This window comes from Kryptolebias marmoratus, linkage group LG24 (assembly GCF_001649575.2).
Source record: "Kryptolebias marmoratus isolate JLee-2015 linkage group LG24, ASM164957v2, whole genome shotgun sequence".
NCBI classification, from domain to species: domain Eukaryota; kingdom Metazoa; phylum Chordata; class Actinopteri; order Cyprinodontiformes; family Rivulidae; genus Kryptolebias; species Kryptolebias marmoratus.
Genome location: NC_051453.1, coordinates 12,398,270 through 12,419,800, shown reverse-complemented (window position 1 = coordinate 12,419,800; position 21,531 = coordinate 12,398,270). Strand labels below are relative to the sequence as shown.

At 39.0% G+C, this 21,531-nt stretch overlaps 1 protein-coding gene across 6 annotated transcripts in view; it reads left to right on the top strand.

Annotated features, from left to right (window-relative positions):
• The window catches only part of tle2a (TLE family member 2, transcriptional corepressor a), a 43,022-nt gene that overhangs the window by 1,954 nt on the left and 19,537 nt on the right, over positions 1–21,531 (top strand). For all 6 annotated transcript variants that reach the window (XM_017407155.3, XM_017407153.3, XM_025003978.2 and 3 more), the window contains exon 2: positions 14,210–14,373. In XM_017407155.3, the coding sequence (XP_017262644.1) occupies positions 14,210–14,373 (164 nt within the window). The remainder of the gene's footprint in view (positions 1–14,209; positions 14,374–21,531) is intronic.

The following is a 21,531-nucleotide window of genomic DNA, read 5'->3' as shown; positions in this document are numbered from 1 at the left end:
CGGGAGCTCTTGTTCGAACCTCGAGTTGAAGGGCCACTCAACCCGGCAAACTGTTTAATCTCTGGAACGCCGGAGTGGCGGTAACCTGTCATCACCGGCTATTGGAGAGCTGTGATGGGATTGACCCATATATTACAAAAATATTCAGCGCTGTCTTGTTTAATAGGTGCATTTTAAGAGACCTTGTGGTTACAGCCAGCTGAATGCAGTGCAACCTTCTTCTTGACTCTGTGTGAAGGAGAAACTTGATATTTTTTTATTGCAAGATGGTGTCACAGTAACTTTTATAAAGTACACATTTGCACCAAAAAAACCTACTATTTCAACTAGTTTCTCCCCCCCCCACACACTACATATTCTGCATACTTAAAGCAACAGTGCAGAGAATAAGAATTTTGTTACTCTCTCATAATTAACCCCCACTGAAGTGTCACAAAAATACAAATACCACGTCAAGAGATTCCACAAAATGCTTTGCAGGTTCTCAGATGACGTTGGAATCCAGCCTGACGCCAAAAGCAACAGATAAGCAGAGATTTGGTGTAGGACACAGCAGTCATGGCTGGATATTGTAGCTCCTTGGTGTTCTCTCAAAGACATTTTTAAAATATTCTTCTCGTCCGTAGAAGAGGTCACAGGGAGGTTGCTCATAACATGAACAGCTGTCGTCTGCTGACCATTTTATGTTCAGCTACGGGCACCGTTTGGTTAAAAGTTGTAGGTAAACATGGATTAAACCTACTGGGCAGAAAACACAGGTTTTTTATTCTAGTGTAAAAAATACAATACTTTTTCTATTTTGCAGGTTTGGTGCCACCATAGGTTTTTCTCCTAGCTCAGAACAGAAGCATACTCTAGAGGGAAAAAAACTACACATATATTGATTTTTATCCTGCAATTACTGCCCCCCCAGATGACACAGCACGTTATGCAACATTTAAGCCATCATGCAGAGGTTTAGCATTCAAAGAAAAGTGACTGATTAGGTTATAAAGCAGCTGTTCAAACCGAAGCCCCTCCAGTTTTCGTTCCCCAAAGTGTCTTTGTTGCTAACAATAATTGTGGGATACAGTTTTATGAATTGGTTATTTGGCCAAAGAAAATCTCGCACTCTCCCTGCCCTATTCATCACGACATGATACGTGTTTAAATAACGGAGCCAGAGCGGGTCACTTGACCTTGCAATTTCAACCACCCTCATCAAGCGACATTGTAAGGTTATTGTGTTCAGTATCAGGCCTGCTGCTGTAACCCTACGCTCCCAGCATATACTGAGTCAGTGTAAGTGGTATGTATGTAATGTGTGCACCCCTGAGAGGCACTCTGCAAACATAAAAATAGGCCAGACTTTCATTTATGTTTAATGCGCAAGGTGTTTGAGGCCTTGGTTTTACACAAAAATGGGTCAAAGTGTCTGTAACTTAAACCTTCTGTGTACAAATGATTCCTGCACCTCCATTTAGTTTTTTTTTGTTTGTTTATCTATCTGTTTTGCCAGGCCCAGTTGGCAGCCAAATAAGTGGCTTTCACACATGCGTTGGGGCCCTTGAGTTTCTTGACATCGCCCAGATAAATTTCGGATGAGAATTTAAATGTCGTAACGGGAATCTGGAACATTATTTGAGGAGAAAGGCAGCCAGTGAATTCACACAGAACGAGTGAACACGCGCGCAGATGACGTTTGCTGATTTTTAAAAAGAAATTGCCTACAAAAGAGTTCTCTCTCTCCTTTATTATATTGCAGATGCAATAAAAAACAAACATGCCACGCTGATATCTGTAGAAAAACGGTTATCGGTATGGATAAGTGTGTAGCTGGACCTCCATTATTGTTGTGCTCTGAACAAAACACGAGCAAAAAAAAAAGAAGAAGCTACTCCTGATTTTGTAATAGGTCTCAAATGGCAATAATAAAGTGGATAGGGCCTTTGGGAATTCGGCAGTCAGTATAACAAAATCTTGGATGGCACGTCACAGTTGAAATATACATATTTGTATCCATTTTTATTGTCCCAGCAGCTTCAAGGAGGGAGTTTTTGTGAGTGGACTGATATAAAAGTGCAACACAGATGAAGTCAGGTTGGTAATCGGAGCAACGATGACTTAGAGTGACCGGTATAAATCTGAAACACCGGAGCTGGCATAAAGCGAGCCATGCTTTTAGCTCTTTATCACCACTGTTGTCCAGTGGTGAGAGTGGAGTTATCGATCAGCAGCTCGCCTGCTTTGGTCAGCCAGCAATTAGGCAGAGGGGGGAAAGAAAAGGCCAGGGGAAATGAAGGAAAGGAGTCTGAGGGTTTACACAAGCTGTTGTGGAAGAGCGTCTCAGTGGAAGGAACAAACGAGCCGAGGGGGTTACCTAATAAGAGAAGGCACCTCCAGCAATTAAGCCAGCCGACAAATCATAGTGCTTTGCTAATGTGGGCTGACAGCAGGGAAATTTGAATAACGAGGCTTGCGGGAGGAAAAAGAAGACGGGAATGGGAAGGCTGGGGGTGGGGGGGTGGGGTTGCTGAGAAAGAAAGATGTGTGGCATTAATGAAACAGGTGCCTCGCAGACCCTCTATGTGAGGTAATCATTGGGAGATTACCAGCAAATTTCTCCCGGCACAGAGCCAGGCTGATGGTTACTTGATGTAAGGTGGGGGAGGGAGTGGAGGTGATGTTTTTTTTTTCTCCCTTCCCCACACTGCCAAGCTGCCTTAACAACTCAAATGACTGGCATTAAATAACTGTCATGTTTGAATAATTTCATATGAGATTTTAATGCTTTTCAGCAAAGACAGTGACGAGTTGCATTGCCTTTAGAGATGGATCTGTGTGTGTGTGTGTGTGTGTGTTTTCTTCTATACACACAGTCAGGCATGCTATTCTGGGTTAGACCTATTGTCACTGCATCCTTATTGGTAGTCTGGTGGAAAAGGGAGCGAGAGCTTGGTGGGTGTTTACTCTGTGGGTAAGCAGTGTAATTAGTGGCCTGACTAATGGGTTGTGCTAAATGAAGGGAGGCAGCTTCAAATCATCTTCTCAGCTTAGGGAGATGGAAATTACAGAAATTTCAGTCCACTTTAAAAGAAAGAAACCTCAAGATGGCACTGCTAGTGGCATGGCTTTATGGATTGGTTTATGGATCCACCACTTTAATGCAGACCGACGCACATAAGCAGCTATTGACTGATTTCATGGTAAAAATTTTTGTTGGCATTTGTGGTTCTTTTACAATGTATCCTGCTGATCCTGTCAGACTTGGTTTGTTTCACAAGGTTGATGTTTGTCTTTTTTAAGAGACATTTTAATCTGTTCGCTCTACATTTTCTTAGTTATTTATGTTTCTACCGGGACAAAGAAGAATCATTTTAGTCAAGCTTAGATGTTTATTTTGGTTTTAATCTGGTGACTTTGGGTTTGTGACAAATTTTAGTTTATTCAATCTTTTTAAGTAGTGATAGTTTTTTTTATATATATATTTTTTATTCAAGAAAGTATAAAGCAAGGTACATACAAATACAGTAACTTGAATTTACTTTTTCTTTTAACAACCGAACCCCACCCACCCACATACATAAAAAAATAAATAAAAATATATATATAAATAAATAAATAAATAAAAATAAAAAGACAGACTATGGGGGAATTACATGTCAACAATTCAACAATTAGACATCATCAATTATATACATATACACACATATACAATATATATATATGCATACACACACACATATCTTAGGGCTCTACAGGCTTATGGAAGGGACTCTAGATTTTTAAAGTACTCCATCATAGGGTCCCACACCCTGTGGAATTGTCTTGATGAGCCTCTAATAAAGTATTTAATTTTCTCTAATTTCAAGAGAAACATTAAATCAGTGAGCCAAACCGAGACTTTAGGTGGTTCAGAGGATTTCCAGTGTAAGACTATACGTCTACGGGCTACCAAGGATGCAAAGGCGAATGCGTTTATCTGATCAGTGGATAGCATGTGCTCCTCAAACAATACTCCAAAGATGGCCATTCCTGCAAACGGTTTGATTTTGGTATTAAATGCACCATTCAGTGTTTTACAGACGGATGACCAAAATTCAGTTAATTTCGGACAATTCCAAAACATATGGGTCATGTTTGCTGGGGCAGAATGACACCGCTCACATCTGTCATCAATGTCCTTATAAATTCTTGAGAGTTTAGATTTGGTATAGTAAGTTCTATGAAGGACCTTTAACTGTATAAGGCTAAGCCGTGCACAAGACGATGTTCCATTGATTCGTTCCAGAGCACATTTCCAGAAATGTTCAGAAATAACAGAACCAAGTTCTTCAGACCATGCAATTCTAAGCTCATCTAGTGTTGTTTCCTGAAGAGAAGTAATTATATTTGAGATGTTTGCAATGTGCCTCCTGAGGTACATAGGGTTGCGCAAAATCTTCTCAAGCCCCGAGTCCGCTGGAGAGGCAGGAAATATTGAACTCTGACTTTGAATAAAATGACGGACCTGAAAATATCTGAATAGATCAGTTTTTTGTAAGCGAAATTTGGCCGAAAGGTCAGTGAAATTGGCAAAAACACCATCTATATAAAAATGGTCACAAGTTTCCAAACCATTCCTCCTCCATAAAGCAAAGGTGTGATCCATCCTGGCAGCAGGGAAGAGGTGATTATTACAAATAGGGCTATACATAGAAAATTCTTTTAGATTAAAATGTTGTCTGAATTGCATCCATATCCTAAGAGAGGAAGATACTACAGGGTTATGGGTGAATTTAGAGGGTGAAAGTGGTAATCCGGCAGTAACCAAAGCAGAAAGTGTGGAAGAGGTGCAGGAATTTGCTTCAATCTTACACCAATCCAGCTGTGGACTCTGATACCAATATATAATTTTTTGGATATTAGATGCCCAGTAATAGTTCCTCATATTAGGTAAAGCCAGACCACCTTTATCTCTGGGCCTTTCTAGAAACTCTGCGAATTCTAGCATTTTTATTTGCCCAAAGAAAAGAGGAAAACAATTTATTTATAGACTGGAAAAAAGACTTAGATAGAAATATTGGGAGACACTGAAACAAATACAAAAAGCGTGGTAATACATTCATTTTTATACAGCTAACTCTACCTGGAAGAGATAAGCAGAGACCGGACCATCTCTGAAAATCAGCCTCCAGTTTAAGCAAGAGAGGTTTGAAGTTCTTTCCATAGAGATCAGAGAAGGTACGGGTGATGTGTATGCCTAAATATTTAAATCCGGACTTTGATATATGAAAGGGGAGCGCATTGTCTGATAGCTGAAGGGCTAGATAGTTAATTGGGAAGCATTCACTTTTAGAGAAGTTTAATTTGTAACCTGAAAAACTTCCAAAGTCGATAAGAATATTGACAATATTAGGAATACATGACACTGGGTCAGAAATATACAAAAGTAAGTCGTCGGCGTATAAAGAGATTTTATGTTCGGTATCAAACCTACGAATACCAAAGAATTTGGGGGTTGTCCTTAATTTTATTGATAAAGGCTCAATAGCTAATGCAAATAAAAGTGGGCTAAGAGGGCAACCCTGGCGTGTGCCCCTTGAGAGAGAAAATAGATGGGAATATATCTTATTTGTAAGAACTGATGCTTTGGGTGATGTATATAACAAACGTATCCAGGTTATAAAATTTAAACCAAAGCCAAATTTTTCCAGTACAGTAAACAAATAATTAAATTCCACTCGGTCAAATGCTTTTTCCGCGTCCAGAGAGGCAACTACTTCAGGAATCTCCTCAGACGCAGGAGAATAAATGACATTTAAAAGTTTGCGAATATTTGTGAAGGACTGACGACCCTTTATATAAGTAGTGATAGTTTAATCAGCCTGCTCTGAACTAGGATTAAAGTATATCGGCATTTTTAAAAAAAGTTTTGGTTTCAAATCCTCAAATCATTTCTGTCAGTTTGTTTCTAAAGTTTAAACTTCTTTTAAGGGTGGTCTGACAGAGGCTGGTTTCATCCTGGTGTAAGGAGCGTCAAAGGCCACTGGTTACTGTGAGCTGTTTGTGTATAATAACCAAAAAAGGGTGAATCAAAACAGACCAAGTCATCCATTTAGATTTTTTTTTCTTTTTCCACCCAGTAGCAAAAAACACAGTTTGTAATGACTTGGTTACCAAAGGAATTCCACTCATTTTTGAAGGTGATTGTAATTTGTACCAAAATTTGACATCAATTTGAGCTGTGAGCGATGGCTAATGGGTCTAATAAAGTCACCTGCAGGCTCGCTCCTGAAGCAAGAAAAGTGAACTAGTTACCACCAATTTATCAGGCTCCCAATGTTACTTTAAAAGAATGATGGGGAAAAATATTCTGAGAAAGAAGTACTTTTACTCGAGAACTAAAACTAAAACTACCTGGTGTTTGTTCTATCTTTTTGTTTCTTCCAACATCTGTTGGGGAAAAAAAGACTTGATGGTTGTCTGGGCTTTTAAGTTTTGATTTTCAAAAGAACGGCTGTCAAGATACTTGTTCTCTGATTCTTCTTATGTAGATTAAAATCAAAATAGCTCTAAAACTAAAATAAATAGTAGGCTATATAGTATAGGTGATCTTTTGCTGCAGCAGTTGTACTATATTAGTTGCATTTCTGCTGGAAAAAGCAATGAAATCGTATGATAGAATTTTAAATTTTGGTTCTAATGCTGTGAGATTGTGGTATTTTTGCTCACAGTTATCATACTGTTGTACTTGGTTTTAATTAGAAACTGTCAACATCTCTGTAGCGTCTGGATGGAAAGTCAGAACTATTCTGAGAACCATTTTTTGCATCGTGGAGAAAAACTAAATAAAGGCAGTTTGTTTTGCGTGACACCAACTTCCATGTGACTGTTCAACGTTCTCACATTGTAGCGTCATCTTTTTTTTTCCTGCTGCCATAACCTGTTTCCTCCTAATATAAAGTAAAATCTAGGTTTTTGAACAATTAAAGTTAGGAGTTGCTGTTCTTGAAAAGTGTAGAAAATTAGGCAAATGCAACAGAATCAAAGAAATTTGAAAAAACTATTTACAGAGCATACAAAGTACTTGATTTTGCTTAACGTGCTGTCTGTAGCCAAAATATTTCTCGCTTGTTTTTAATGACTAAATTTTCCTATCCCCCCCCCNAGAGCCTTGTTCGTTTCTTTGTGTGCATGTCATGTCACTCACTAGCAACAAACTCTGTGTCTTGTAAATAAAATAAAACGACTTCCAGGATGATGTAAGCCGTTTTCGAGGAAGCGTATGCCCGGTATTAAGGTGGGGATCTGTTTTAAGGCTAAAAACAAATCCTCGCTGAGCCATCTTGTCACTCAGTCACCCTGCTCCAAACTGGTTTCTTGCCAAGAGCTTCGGTTGCGTTTCCTGTTTCAAGCATTGACCTTCTGTCCTTCAGCATACTCAAGAATAGGATGGAATTATAGACTGGGCAAAATAATAAATTAAAAAAAAATCTCTTGGCAGCAATATTTTGTTCTCCTCTAAATATGGACTGAGTGTAAACTATACAGTAGTTCGACTCACTCTTCCGTTTTGAGGTGCAAAGTGATATGATCTGGGAGTGCAGGGTGGCAAAAATTAATTTGCAGTTTTAGGCCTTGGAACAAAAAAAAAATCCTTCTGTCCTTGTTTTCAGCTTTATAAAGAAAGAACTGCAAAGGATTATTTTTCTATAAACTTAATAAAAGTTCCACAACTACATCTAAACAGTGGTAGCTCCATTTTGCTTTGATTAAAATTCTGGATTGTAGGACTGAGATGCCAAATTGCCATTTATACTGACATCTGTGCTTTAGTCGTGTGTCAGTGAAATAAGGTGCACATGTGCTTGTAAATACTTGTGGAAAGCAGCATCGTGCACAGATCCACTTAATGTCTGCATCGAGGATGTGTGGGTGTGTTGTTTCATAAACAAGCGTGCATTTGCACATGTTTTTTTGGAGGGTGGGGGTTTGGACCAAGGATGTGAGGTCATGCTGGTTGGCTGTTTGTGGTGCAATTAGAGGTAACTTAAATGAAAACAGGAATGATTTCATTCAGAGAAGGGCAAACTGTTATTGGTCTCATCTTGAATACCCCCCCTCCCCTTTTTTCATAGTTTTGTTCCTGCTTTTTGTCGCTTTGTTTTGTGTAACTGTGGTTGTAATGCACGTGCGAGCCTTTAACCCATTCCGTTATCTCGCAGACCTGCTCGCATCATGTTGTGGCAAAGTGTTCAGCAGATGGCTCTTTACCTCATCAAGTTATTTAAGCCTTACGGTTGTCATAGCTCTTTTAGCAACGATGGAAATTTATGCAAATGTGTTTGTACTTTGTGTGTTTTAATTCGGATACAGTCATATTTAAATATTCCCTAAGCTCGTGCAACAGATGGCCTTAAACTTGTAAAGGCCGGTTTTAACGCCTGTGTTTGCTCATCAACGTGATCTTTGAATGCTAAACACATTCAAGACAGATCCATCACTATGCAATAGAACAAGAGCTGAAAACTGTATAAGAAATGTCACCAACACTTAAAGATGCCTTAGTTTTAGTTGTAAAAATTGGAAGGCTGCGTTTTTCAAAAATATATTCTGACTAACTAGTTTGGGATAGAATAATCCATTTTACAGGACTCCTTTTTTTGCAATGTCTCTACCAAATAATTTGCTGAAGAGTTTAATCTCATAGAGTGAGTATATATTTGCCATTCTTAAAACGGATGATTCCAGCTATGATCTACATTAGAAACTTTGTCTTCGCTGGACAGTGGGGGTTTAAAACTGCATTGCAGCTAACAAAAAAAATGTATGAGTTGCAAAACCTTGTTCTTTTTTCTGTCTCTACTTGAGTCTGCTTCAAACCAGAGTTAGCTCAGTTCTGGCACAAAAGTATTTTGGGGGGGGGCTAAAAGTTCTGACATCCCCCTAGCCTTGAAAGAGCCCATTTAAGGCTAAATATTTCACTTTCCATGACATCACATGGACCGTATATATTCATTCATTGTGACCATGTGTTTTTGGTGAATGTGTTTTTAGAGAATTTGGAACGTGTACAAGGCAGGGCCAGATTTTGGTTTGAATGAAACAAAACAAACGAGGCATAGGGGTTTGTGTGAAGCCTTGCAAATTTATACAGATTTTATTTACGAGTACCAGCACATAGTCTTATCATTATCCTTGTGCTTGAAGAATAAATTTGCGTTTAGCTTTCTCTGCTAGCTTCTTCAAACAAAACGTATGTCAGGACCCCCGTTGACACAGCTCTTTTAAGACGGGCCTGGGACAAAAGACAAAAGACTTCTTCCCACATTTGTGTCGTTTGAAATGACCAAGGCGGAATGAGAGTTGGAGCGGATCCATTGCTAATACGCCTCTGAGCTGGCAACGGCGGTAATCACTGATCCAGTTAGAGAGTAGGTGTGATATGGTGGACGGCACGGGCAGTGCTCCGTTCAAAACCAACAACACTGCTGTCACTTCTCTGAGTCTGCTAAGCTGCCTTTGTGTGTGTAAGGACACACCAGCAGTGCTGGGTTGTCTCTGATTGTCATGAGCGACTTGCTAAAAGGGAACAGAGCCGATTTTAGTTTTTAACTGATTAGATAGAATTATTGCATGAAAGAGGTTAGTAGTGATGCAGGTTAAAATGATCTGGGAACAACACTTCTTGATTTATCCAAACCAGCCAGGTGATCAAATGCTCTCTAATCTTGTAAGAGAAAGGTATTACAATCTTTACAGTTGTATGAGCCTAGAAATACCCAGCCTGTAATTGTGTAACAGTGATTTTCCATCTATGTAAGCTTTGTTCAAGGGCAGGAAGTGCATCTCTTGTTTGCTCTCGAGCTGGAAGGGAATAACTGGCTGTGGGATTATCAGGTGAGAGTCGTTGCTAAGATCTATTCCCTGAGGTCAGCAGGTCATCTTAATGGCCTGACCTCACTTTAAAAACCTGCTCAGCTGTTTGCCAGATCAGGAGATGGTACAGACTAATAGCATTGGTTAATGGGAATTGCACAGAGTTAGGCAAGAGGTTTTGTATGATGGCATAGGGTCAGTGTTCCCATGTTCTCCAGCGGAATTTGTCACAAGCCTTCCTTCAAGGTGGTGCGAATCATCAGAACAACCCTAACCAGCATCTTTGACTTGTTTAAAACACACTGAGATGCTAAGCTGGCAGAAAAACTGTAGTGTAAGATATTCCTGTTTGTCTTTGAACATCAGGAAGTGGACAAGAGTTCAGCTTTGTCCACTTTCCTATTAATGATAAATGTGCCAACTGCCTTTTGTCTTTCACTGGCTGAGTTGAAAAAAGGGGAAAAATCCTAAAACTGTTGAAAGAAGGGGGTAAAAAGAGCAATAAGAAATCAAGTTTCCTCTTTCTTTATTCTTTAACCCTTCTTTAAAATAGCTTTTTGCTTAAAAGGCGAAGGGGAAAAATATCTGCATGGGTAGTCTTGGGGGAAAAGAAATTCCTAAGACAAGAGATGATCAAATGTGCGAGCAAGACTGACCAAACATGCATGTTTATCTCTGGGTGGGGAGTGTGTAATTGTAGGTTTGAGTGTGTTTAGTTAAAGAAGTGTGTACATGTGGCTCCATGCTCTAGGTGGGGGATCTGGCAGACAGATTGGGAGCAACTTCTTAGAAAGAAAGAGGAACAATGAGGCCACCGGCTATCTTCTATCATCAATTTTTTCTCCCCTATTCTCTTTATTTTTAAATTCTCTACATTCTCTATTCTCTCCAATTTGCTTCTGCTTTTAGTTAGAGAGTTTTCAGTTTCAGCATCTACTCTATATTTTCAAAAATGGCATCCTGTATCTTATCTGTACTTTCTTTATTCATTTTACATTTTCTCCAGCCACACATCCCTCTTTCCTCCCACTTTCTTCAGTTTTTCGGTTCCTTCCCTCATCAGGAGCATTGTACATCAAGGCAGCGATCACCTGCTGGGAATGTCTGAAGTGTCTCTCCAGTTTTTTTGGGTTTTTTTTTCAGTGTACAACCACACTCTTCTTTGTCAAAGAGAAAACCCCTTTTTACATCTGATTTAACATTTTGACTAGACTTTGAGTTGATCAGTGTGTGAAATCATATGCTAACTGAACAACCTTTGTAGAGCATTGACTTTTTTTTACGTATGACCCTTAAAAGTAAAAATGTACAAAACGGTTCATGTTTTAATAGGGCTGCACAGTATATTGAAACCTGTCACAGTCTCAGTATTGTAAGATTGCTTGAGCTGCGACACTCCCACCAGGTTGAAATAACAAAGTGGCCAAGATGATGAATCGTACAGTGTTGTGATGACAAAAGAGAACAAAAGGAGTTAGGAAAACAGCTTTATTGCAACTGATACTGATATAGGAATATTCAACAATAATAATATAATTGCATGTTTTCATAATATTACCTCTTATTAAATTGGAATGGAGGTTTTTGAGTCTAAATACAATAAAATACATCCAACTTGAACACTAAATGGAACTAATATCCCAACTTTTTTCTAATCCTGCTTTGTCTTCGTATTTTACCTTATCAACATACAGAGTACCTCTCTTTTCAGCACAGCAGAAGTATATTGTTTTGTTCAGCCATGCCTTTTACATTCCTGCTAGATGAAATGAATATTTTGAGTTGTGTTCAAGAACCTTTTTTGGAGGAAACACTGCTTCTGTTACTAGTTTTTGATTTCAGTTGTTGGGTAAGATCCTTTTAATATTTTAGCTGCTGAGATACCTTGTTAGGATTATTTTTATCTGCATTACAATTAAAGATAAACGTATTTGTGTCTGTTTGATGAACTGCGGATTCTAAATTAAAAGCTTGTTCAATCACATTAGCACGGTCTTGATCTGTTTGTTTTGTTGAGCTGGAAAGGTGAGCAGCCCATTAACGGGGAGCATTTCTGGCATGTGTGTGTGTTTGTGTGTGTAATTAAACCAGATCTCATAAGTGCAGGTGAATTGGGCCAAATTTTTAAAATATAATGTCTTTTTATACTCTGTATTCCAGTCAGCATAGGGTCAATTATGTATAAATTCTTCCTGTGAATGAATGCGAACCTTTCAGGCCTTCTGAAGAAATTTATCCTCTTTGCTCAGAGGAAAAGACACAAGTCTCATAACTTCTGTAAATTGGTATGTATACTGCGAAGAAAAACCAAGTGCTTTACAAACATAATTTTTTTTATGAACACTTGACTTTTATTGAGTTAAATATTCCTGCAAGCAACAGTAAAAATACAGAACACTTTCTCTTGTTTATTCCAATTTTCACAGTGACGTTGGGTACATTTTAAACGACCCATTCAGGTAGACAAATAATGGCTAGTGACGCTGGATGACTATTGGTTAAGAATGTATTCAGAACAAAAGGTGAGTTGCACTTCTTGCTCCATTAGGAGAAAAATTTTGCTGCAGGGCAAACGCCAAGTTTGGCACTTGTTGGAAAATTTGTTCGTTAAATTAAAAGAAAATATGCTGAGTTTAGTAGTGTCCGCTCTAAATGTAGCCCTGACACCCTTTTTTTTTTAAGCCAAAATATCAGATTTGAGGAGAAATCGGCACCGTTATTAATGAAAACCACTTCAAAATTAAATGGTAAAAAAATAATTTTGGGTTGCTTGAAAACGTACTTAGTTAAGCAGAGTTTTGAAAGCATCTTACATCCTTTGGTGCTTTAAAAGTGAGCAACAATACTTTAATAAATGCCAAGCTTCAAGAAAGCCTTACCAAAGCTGGACAGTCCTCACCATCAAGAACATTTTAGTACTACAACTTAACATTTTAGTTTCTTTGTAAAGCTTGGAGCTACTTCTCCCATTAAGTGTCTGCCTCTGCACTCAGTTATTTTGACAGAGTCCAACAGACAGACAGATGGACAGCCCCGACCACCCTCCTTGGCCAGCTCTCAGCTCTCTTTTGTCTGCCTGTCTTGCAGCATTACCCCTACAGTTGTAGTCTCCTAATTGCTCTGGACCCTGCAGAGAAGAGAGACTACATGCAAGGGTTGGGGGGCGGGCGTGGGTCTTCAGCTATGATGAGGTGCTTTTTCTCTGGCCCCCTGCTGTTGGATTTCACTCTTTATTCCTTTCTTCTAATTGGTTTTGTTCAACAAAGTCTGTTCATTTGTTCATTTTACCCATCCACTTTCCCATCCATGTGCCGCTAACCTCTTCACATCTGACTACAGACTTGCTGGTTGATATACACACAAAGTAGTGGTATCGGGGCTGGGCAATATGATCTAGAAATAATATTTTAGGTCATTTTATGATATTTAGAAGCTTTACCACAATACACTAATTTCAGTGTTTTAAAGGCTGCTCTTAATCACAGTATTAATGTTATATTTAAGCTTTTATTAAAGAAAATAACACTGTTTTTGTTACTGTAAATGTGATTTCTCTCCACTGCTTTTTCAGTTATTTTATTTGTATGCGGCCGATTGGTAAACAAAGGTAGTCATTTGCTTGATGGGTGGTTCATTTGACATTATTTCTGTGCATGGATTTATAGACATGCAGGGTATAAAGCATCATTTGTTTTGCATTGAATGACATTCCAGTTGGTGAAAGAAACCTGTGGTACAACCATTTGTTTTTTTTAAAGCATGTTTTGCAGATTGCAATTTTTGTGAAACCTGAACTGCTGCCGGATGATAGATCCAATGCCCTTTTTCTTCAGAAACAAGTCATTTCTTCTAATTTCCTCTCTGAATGCTCATTAACTCCATTGAACTGTATTTCCTTTCAATTTTGCCATGTTCTCACCCCTCTTTCCTGATATAAAAGCACTACATGCTGAGTTTTCTGGATGGGCAGAGGAATTTGCTAGAGACTTTTTTTAGAGTGGGCAAAAGAGTGTGTCGAGCTGAGCTGAGCATTAGGAGTGAGAAAAACTAAACTCCCATCAACTTCACTGTAGCGTCACCAAGACATCGCTGTGAATATTTCAGGTCCCAATATAGTCATGCTTTTTTGTTAAATCACGCCCTTATATTTGTGGTTGTTGTCTAATGTTTGATGTGTTTGGTTTTACATAAAGTTAAGTTTCTTTACAAGTAGAAATGAGTCATTTTACTGAAATAAATAAAAACCCTTCAACATAACAAGACCACTCACAAATTAGAATTTTGATGGCAAAAATCACTCCTGTTGATAATCGTCTTGCACTTGTTGTCCTCACTGCCTCTAAACAGAATATTTTCTCTCTACACCCAGGCACCTCTGCAGCCACCTCCGGGGTCTTCTGCCTCAGTGGTGGCAGCTGCAGCCGCAGCAGCAGCCGCAGCGTCGGGGACGCCTCAGTCACTGAAACTTACCTACCCCGAAACTCTGGATCGCATCAAGGAGGAGTTTCAGTTCCTCCAGACACAGTACCACAGGTGAGTGTGCTGAACTCTGCTGATTTTTATTTTTTTTTGTGTTGCATTTTTGTTTTCTTTCTACTGTCCTGATTTGTAATTTGGCTTGTACATCAGTGTTTACAGAATTTAGGAGGCTGTTGTTGTTTTTTTGCTTTTTAAAAGCGATGTCAGATATAATAAGGTCTGCTTTGGTTTGAAAAGTTCTTAAAGGAATTGCCAACAAATTATAATCTGACAAATGCAGATAATAACACTTGCAAAAAAAAAAAACACATTTAACAGAAATGTTCACTTGCGTGGGTTTGATTGATTAAGACACTGTGTTGCTAGATGACTGCTCGAGGCAGGTTGTGCTTTCTTGCTTTGCAACATACTCTGAGGTTTCACCCAGTCTCTGAGATAATGGCGTGTTTCTTTTCTGCTGCTGCCTAGTCTTTTTGCATGATCACATGGTGTCCTTGATGTGCAGGAATGTGGCCAGAATGCTTTTTGAATGTGGGATTTGGGGGCTGCTTGTGTAGTTGCAGCTTTCTCCCCACTCTGGTCCCTTGGCACACCTTCACAGGGTCCCCACCCCCTGACTCTTCTCCTCTCATCCTGCTTTGATTCAGCTGGCCAGAATCCCTTCTCTGGCCCACTTCAAACTTCTTTTGTGCACTAACCCCCACCCCCCACCCACACATACAGACCCGGCGTCCAAAGCCCCTCTGACCCCTGCAGCTACTGTTGCCCTGTTCAAACAAACGTGTGTGCTCATGTGCGTCCTTATTTCTCTGCTCTCCACAAGCTCAAATATCAAAATCCACAAAGCACAGACTCAGACATTGAAATCGTTTCATTACTACTGTGTTTAAAATTTAGTTTTTATCATTGTAATGTTTGAATATATATCAAATCTAACGCACTAAAGGTTTGTAGAGTCATGTTGCAATGTGCTTTGAACAAATATCAAAGACTGCAAACATCTTAGTCCATAGACTTCTCAAGAAGCTGTGGTCAATACTTTATTTCAGAATAATAAATAATTTAGGCACAGGGCCAGCCCTGCTGGTGTTCATCTTTTCGTGTACTTCCTGCCAGAAATGTATAGATGCACTTGATGAAGTGAGGACTTTTAGTGGTGTGATCTCCTTGTATATTTCACTTGAATCAACATAAAATCCCAAATTTAACTTAAAGAATGCCAACTAGAAATCATTCCCAGGGATATAACCTTCTGATCAGCTTTTTTATTTTAAACCATCAGATTTATAGATGGATGTTTCTCAGGCAATAGAACCCGTATATAATGGTTGAACCCTGTAACCTTTTACTATAACTCATTAGCAAATAAAACTAGCAATCCTTTTTAAAGTTTTAAATAAAGATTTCCCACGCTCTATTAGCACTTGGGTTATATATTGGGAATGATGACTTTCAGATCCAAACACCCCAAAGTTTAGCTCAGTATTTATAAAACTGACTAAAGTGTAGCTGCTTTTGTTACGGCTAATGGTGATTAGCTGTGGTGGCTGTCTGAATCAGGTTGACCCCAAAACTGGATCAGTTGTAGATGTATATCTAATTTTCTGGGACTTTTATTAAAATCTGTCCAGTGTTTCATGAGGTATTTTGCCAATGCACACACATACACACTGGTACGATTACATGATTAAAAGGTGATGACGTTAGGGGGCATTCTTCTCTGCTGGTTTCTTTATTTTCCTGAGGTTTTGTATGGTGTTTGCAATTTACATATATAAATAAATAAAGCCAGACCACTTCTACAGATATTGTCTGTAAAAAACATTTGTTAGAAATATATATTTATATATTTTTAGATTTTTTTTCTGCTTTTTTATGAAGGTAAAGCCTAGAAAAGTATGGAGTCTTTTAAAGAAAAACAACCCACAAAGCTGCTGTGATTATAGAAATTCATCAAATCAATTCAATATATATGATTAGAGCAGAAAACTAATGGTGTAGTCATAAACTGTAACAATACTAACAGTTAGCAGAACAGCTTTTGTTATTGAACATGTTTTTGTGCCTGTCAAGTGCGTGTTTATTCTGGCAGGGAAGTATGAGCTTGTTAATTTGAATGACTGGTTTAGCACATTGATAAATGATTTAAAATCTGCAGTAAACGTCGGCAGGTGCTCAGGTTTTGTTTGACACTGATGAATATACTGCTGTCTTTGATTTGGAAGAAAGTAATTTGAAATCTGTTGTTTAAAGCTGCTGCTGATCTTTGACTGGGTGATAACGCATAAAGTGTTGTTTTACAGTCTTCCCAATTCAATCAATTAACAAGAGGTAAACATGTTATTTTCCTGTAAATTCCAAACAGTAGAAGAGATAATTTCTAGTTTTCATTATTTTACAGATGCACAGGGAACAAACATCAGCCCTGTAATATTAATCTTTAAGTGTTTTATTTAAAAATAGTAGTTTTATGTAAGTAAGATACATAATTTTCTTAGCATATGTGGCATAAGAGTTCACATATTGTACCTTTTTTTTATTTATTATTATTATAAACTTAGTGCATAAAATGACAGCATCTTTCTATCATTTAAATTGTATTTCTGATGTTTGAAGTTTTTTTTTTAAAGGCTATCCAGCAGCTGAGAAATTTAGTAAATGTTATATTACTTTGTGCTGACTAAAAGCTTTTTATGACTGTGTGTACGGCAGTCACCAAGTAGGCCATTCATGCATGTCAGCCTCTTTTCTTTATTCTACTTGGAGGCCATAAAACAACCCTTCTCAGCAGAAAAAAGGCAAGTGGCACAGTAAAACCCCTTGACTTTTTCCATAATGGTGTAACTCCTGCTCTTAGATGCCAGTTTGCCTACCAACCATGGCTATAAAGAGTTCAATTTGGCTGCAGTTTTGGAAACGACCAGCCAAGGCTCGCAGGATTAGCAGTGGCCTTGTTTAATCCAACAGGTTGTAGCACAGAGCCACATCTCTGATTGCAGGCTGCACCTTCGTGTAATCAGACCCACTTGGACTCTACTCACCCAGCAGGGAAAACATGACCCGAATGCCCACACAGACAGACACAAACACACTGATCCCTTCAGGATCACTACCAATCTGATGCATGTGCTTACAGTCTTTAATTTGGGCCTCCCCATTTATCTCCACATGCAAATAGATATTGTCTTGAAATAGTAGTGCTTAGTTGGGTATTTTTGCTTTGGGTAAGGTGGTTGAATGCTGATGGATGTTGGATTAGACAACAGGAAAGAGACAGAGGAGGGATTAGGACAACTGTGGAACTGTGTTTTATGTCTGCAACTGGAGTGTGTGTGTGACTTCAAAATTTCTGTGTTGCTTCTTGGGTTTTTATTGCTTTGATGAGAGGAAGAAAAAATATCCAACTAGGCTAAAGAAAGGGAAGAGTTAATTAATTAAAGGGTCATTGCTGGGGCAGCTGCTTGTGTGTGTGTGTGTGTGTGTGCGTTTTAAATATCTAAACAGGCTGTAATCAGCAAACTGAAGGGAAACGGGAGGAGCTGCTGACAGAGCTCTCATTACTGTAATTTTCTGTCTCTGCAAACACGCGCGCACACACAGGTTGTTCTTTGTGACTGCAAACGCACACATACACAATACTACGTGTGTGTATGTGCTCTGTAGAGTCAGATTGGCTCTCCACTTACCACTAATATGCTGCCACTCATCACTAAAGAGTCCCTCTCCTCATCTCTGCCCAAATACTACACAGCAGCAGGAACTACTGATTCACAAACTGTTTGGTTTTTACAGGATTTTCTGTGGGTGAAGATCCATACATTTTCTGTTTAGCCATTATATGATACATACAATAAATAAGTGCTTTAATCGACAGTCTTATTCTGACATTTCACCTTTTTAAACAAGAAAAAAACAGTGTATAAAGCCCTGTCAGTAACAGTTCTTTTTTTTAAATTTTATTGTTTGAGGGTTTTTTTTTTTTTCACAAAAGCAGTTTTATTTCTGGTTTCAGACAGCACTTAACCCAGACTTTTTTTCTTTTGGCAACAGTTGCCAAAAGTCAGTCTGCAACCATGCAAAATTGATGCTAGATTGGCACAAACTCTTTGTTCGTCCAAAGCAAAGAATCTTTATGCCACTTTATGGGGGTTGAGCTGTGAATATTGACACTAAACAGGACAAATATATGTTGCAGCTACTATGAAAAGAACAATAAATAGAAATGGCATAATCTCTGTGGCACTTTTTATGGCTGTTTTAAGTTTTGAATTGAGAAATCTCCTTTTAGATGATAAGCGACACAAAAAGCAAAGTTCAGCTGACTTGCTATGTCTAAACTGAACAGAACTATCAGCCCCAACATTAAAACGAGCTCCACCTCATACCTTCTCCTTGTGTTGCCAGATCAGCTTTGATCTGACACGATTTCATGGCATGTAATGTGACGTTCGCTGATGATTGATTTGAGTACTGTGGGATGTGGAGTTTGGTTTTCTGGGATGAATCAGTCTTTGGCGCACTCTGCAGCCATTGGATTTGATTTTGATCTCGGGGGTTTGAAGGCAAAGTCAACAATTTTGGTTTCTAAGTCATGGTCTTTTGAGCTGTACTAAATGCTATGGCTGATTTGTGGTTCTTATACACGTTACTATATATATATTTGCGTACACGGTCATAATTGGATCAAATGTCTGGTTTTAACGGTTTCAAACCAAATGATAAAATTATATCCAGTGTACTTTAAAACATTATGGTGGTCATGCTTCTGGTTTCTTTACAGCTGCATGTGCATTTCACTTGTGGCTTGGTTTGTGTTGTAAAACCTTCTCCTGTCTTAAATCTAAGTGTGCGTGAAACATTTATGAAAAACAAGCCTTCAGTGTAAGTATAGCAGGAATTTGAGTTACAGTTGGCCAGCTTTATGTTCTTTGTGTGTGTCTAGATGTGTGTGTTTGCTCTTGTGCTCACCCTTGAGAGATGATGAAATGGCACACAGGCAAAATGGGCGGAGTTTCTTATGTGTGTGTTTTAGGACTGGGGGTCTCGAAGACGGTCTGTCTGAGAGGAGAGACTGATCAATAGTTAATGAGATGTAAAGTGAAGAGTCACATACCTGGAGGCTGGTTGGCTGTCCAAATAGTCCTCCTGATGCTGCAAGGCTGGAAACATGGTTGCTGAAACTTTCCATGTATGTTTAGGCAAACACACTCATATTCATAGTATTCTTGGATCAGCTGCACCACATTGCTCCAGTCAGGGGCCTACAGTGTTCACAGCCCAATAGGAGGTGATACCGTGCTGTTTTGTCAGCTGTCTATTCAAAAGATGGGAAGATTCTCACCAGAAATTTGACACAGTTTTGTGTCCTTGTGTTCCCCGAATAACGAATTATCCTAGTGTTGATGGTGGCAAAACTTCATACAATATTTTCTGGAAGAAAAAAAAACGTTCGTGTTGTTGTTGTTGTTTTTTTCTTTTTCTTTGGTCTCATGATTTGACTCGTCTTTTTTTGTCCGTTATGTCTTTGGCGCCACCTTCTTAAATGGAAGAGGTGTGTACTGCAGCGCGAGTAGTCATCAGTCATAAAGATCTGAGCTGCAGATGCTTGTCCTTTAAGGGACCTGGCAAACCCTAGTAAGATGACAAAACTGATGTCACACACGTCACAATCCAAGCAGACTCAGAAAGCCTGAAAAACCATTTTACCAGGCTACGGCCACAATATGTGCACAAGGCCTCCATCTTTTTGTTGTCACGCTGGGTAATGTTTAGGCTGCATTTTGATTTGAGCTGAAAGAGTTTTATTTTTGATTTTGGAATAACCCTAAAACAAATGTTTTTGCACGAAACAAGATTTTACCAGAGTCACAGAAATTATACATTTATAATTTAGATGTTAAATGTTTTTTTATAGAGGATATTGTGATAGTCCTATTTTTTATTTACGGTCTAGTTCATACTCATTTTTATGGAAATAAAATCAAGTCTTCTGAATTGTAATTACTATCAAAACCAAACTGAAAATTAAACACGTTTTAAGCAAAGTACTGCTGTTGTGTTTTTATAGAGCAAAAATACTTTAAAAAAAATAATGTTGCGTCTTCAGTTACTCAGTAATCAGAAACTGGAAAACATGCTACAGTAAAAAGTGTCATTTTTAAAATATCCAATGACTTGTTTCAAACATCAGTAAGAAAACGATTAGGAGTTTTAGATGTAGATGTTCTTCACTGTTTGTTTAGCATTTCTGTGTGGGTGTACTTGCTGAATATCTACTCGTGTTTACATTTAAGTTCAGTGTGCTTACATATATACAGCTGCCATTAAGCTTTCTCATAAACAGTTCCACAAAATGGGTGCAAAGACCAATCTGTCTTTAAGCTGCCTCCGGCCGTTCAGAAATCTCCGATGGCGCCGCCCCCGTCCTACACAGACCTGAACTTTTAGAAATAAAGGGACCATCGTGGAGCCAAAAGAGACGTGGAGCAGAATTCAGCTGTGTTGACGTAGAGCGCAAAGCATTAAATGTGTTATCGTTATCAAAACATGACAAATGAACTCAGTTTAGGTTCTCTTTTTGATTGGCTAATTATTTAAAGTAAATGCCATGTTGCTGAGCGTCATCACAGATCTTCCTTCGGTAATAAATTTGTTTGTTTGATCCAGCGACCGGGTGGTAGCACAAATCATATGTCATCACTTCATCACATTATTGAGCCGCAAAGCCGGCTTACCTTTACACATGGCGACCGCTTCGGCTCTGTTACTTCGCTTCACGGCACAAAGACGCATCAGGGGTGGGGTGGCTTCAACCCCACGTCAAGTCGGCCAGAAGGCGTCTAAGACCCGGCCTGAGGTGTCATGTGAAAGAGCCTACTGACTGTTCATTCACATGCACATCCCACATTGCAACTGGTGTGTATGAACAATATTTGTGTGTGTGTGTGTGTGTGTGTTCAGTAGCTGTGCAGCACTGACAGAGCTGTCTAAAAGCTGGCAGGCTGCAGATTTGTAGCAAATTCAGCTGATCATCTTATCTCCTGTCACCGCCAGTGAAAGATTGGGGGATCCGAGCCCACCATAGCACACACACGTAAATGTAAACACACACACACACACAGGCACACACGTGCGATTCATATCTGCTCTTTCTTGGTTGCTTCCTCATCTCCTGCCCGCTCACTCAATCTTGTTTCCTCCCTGATTTGCTGT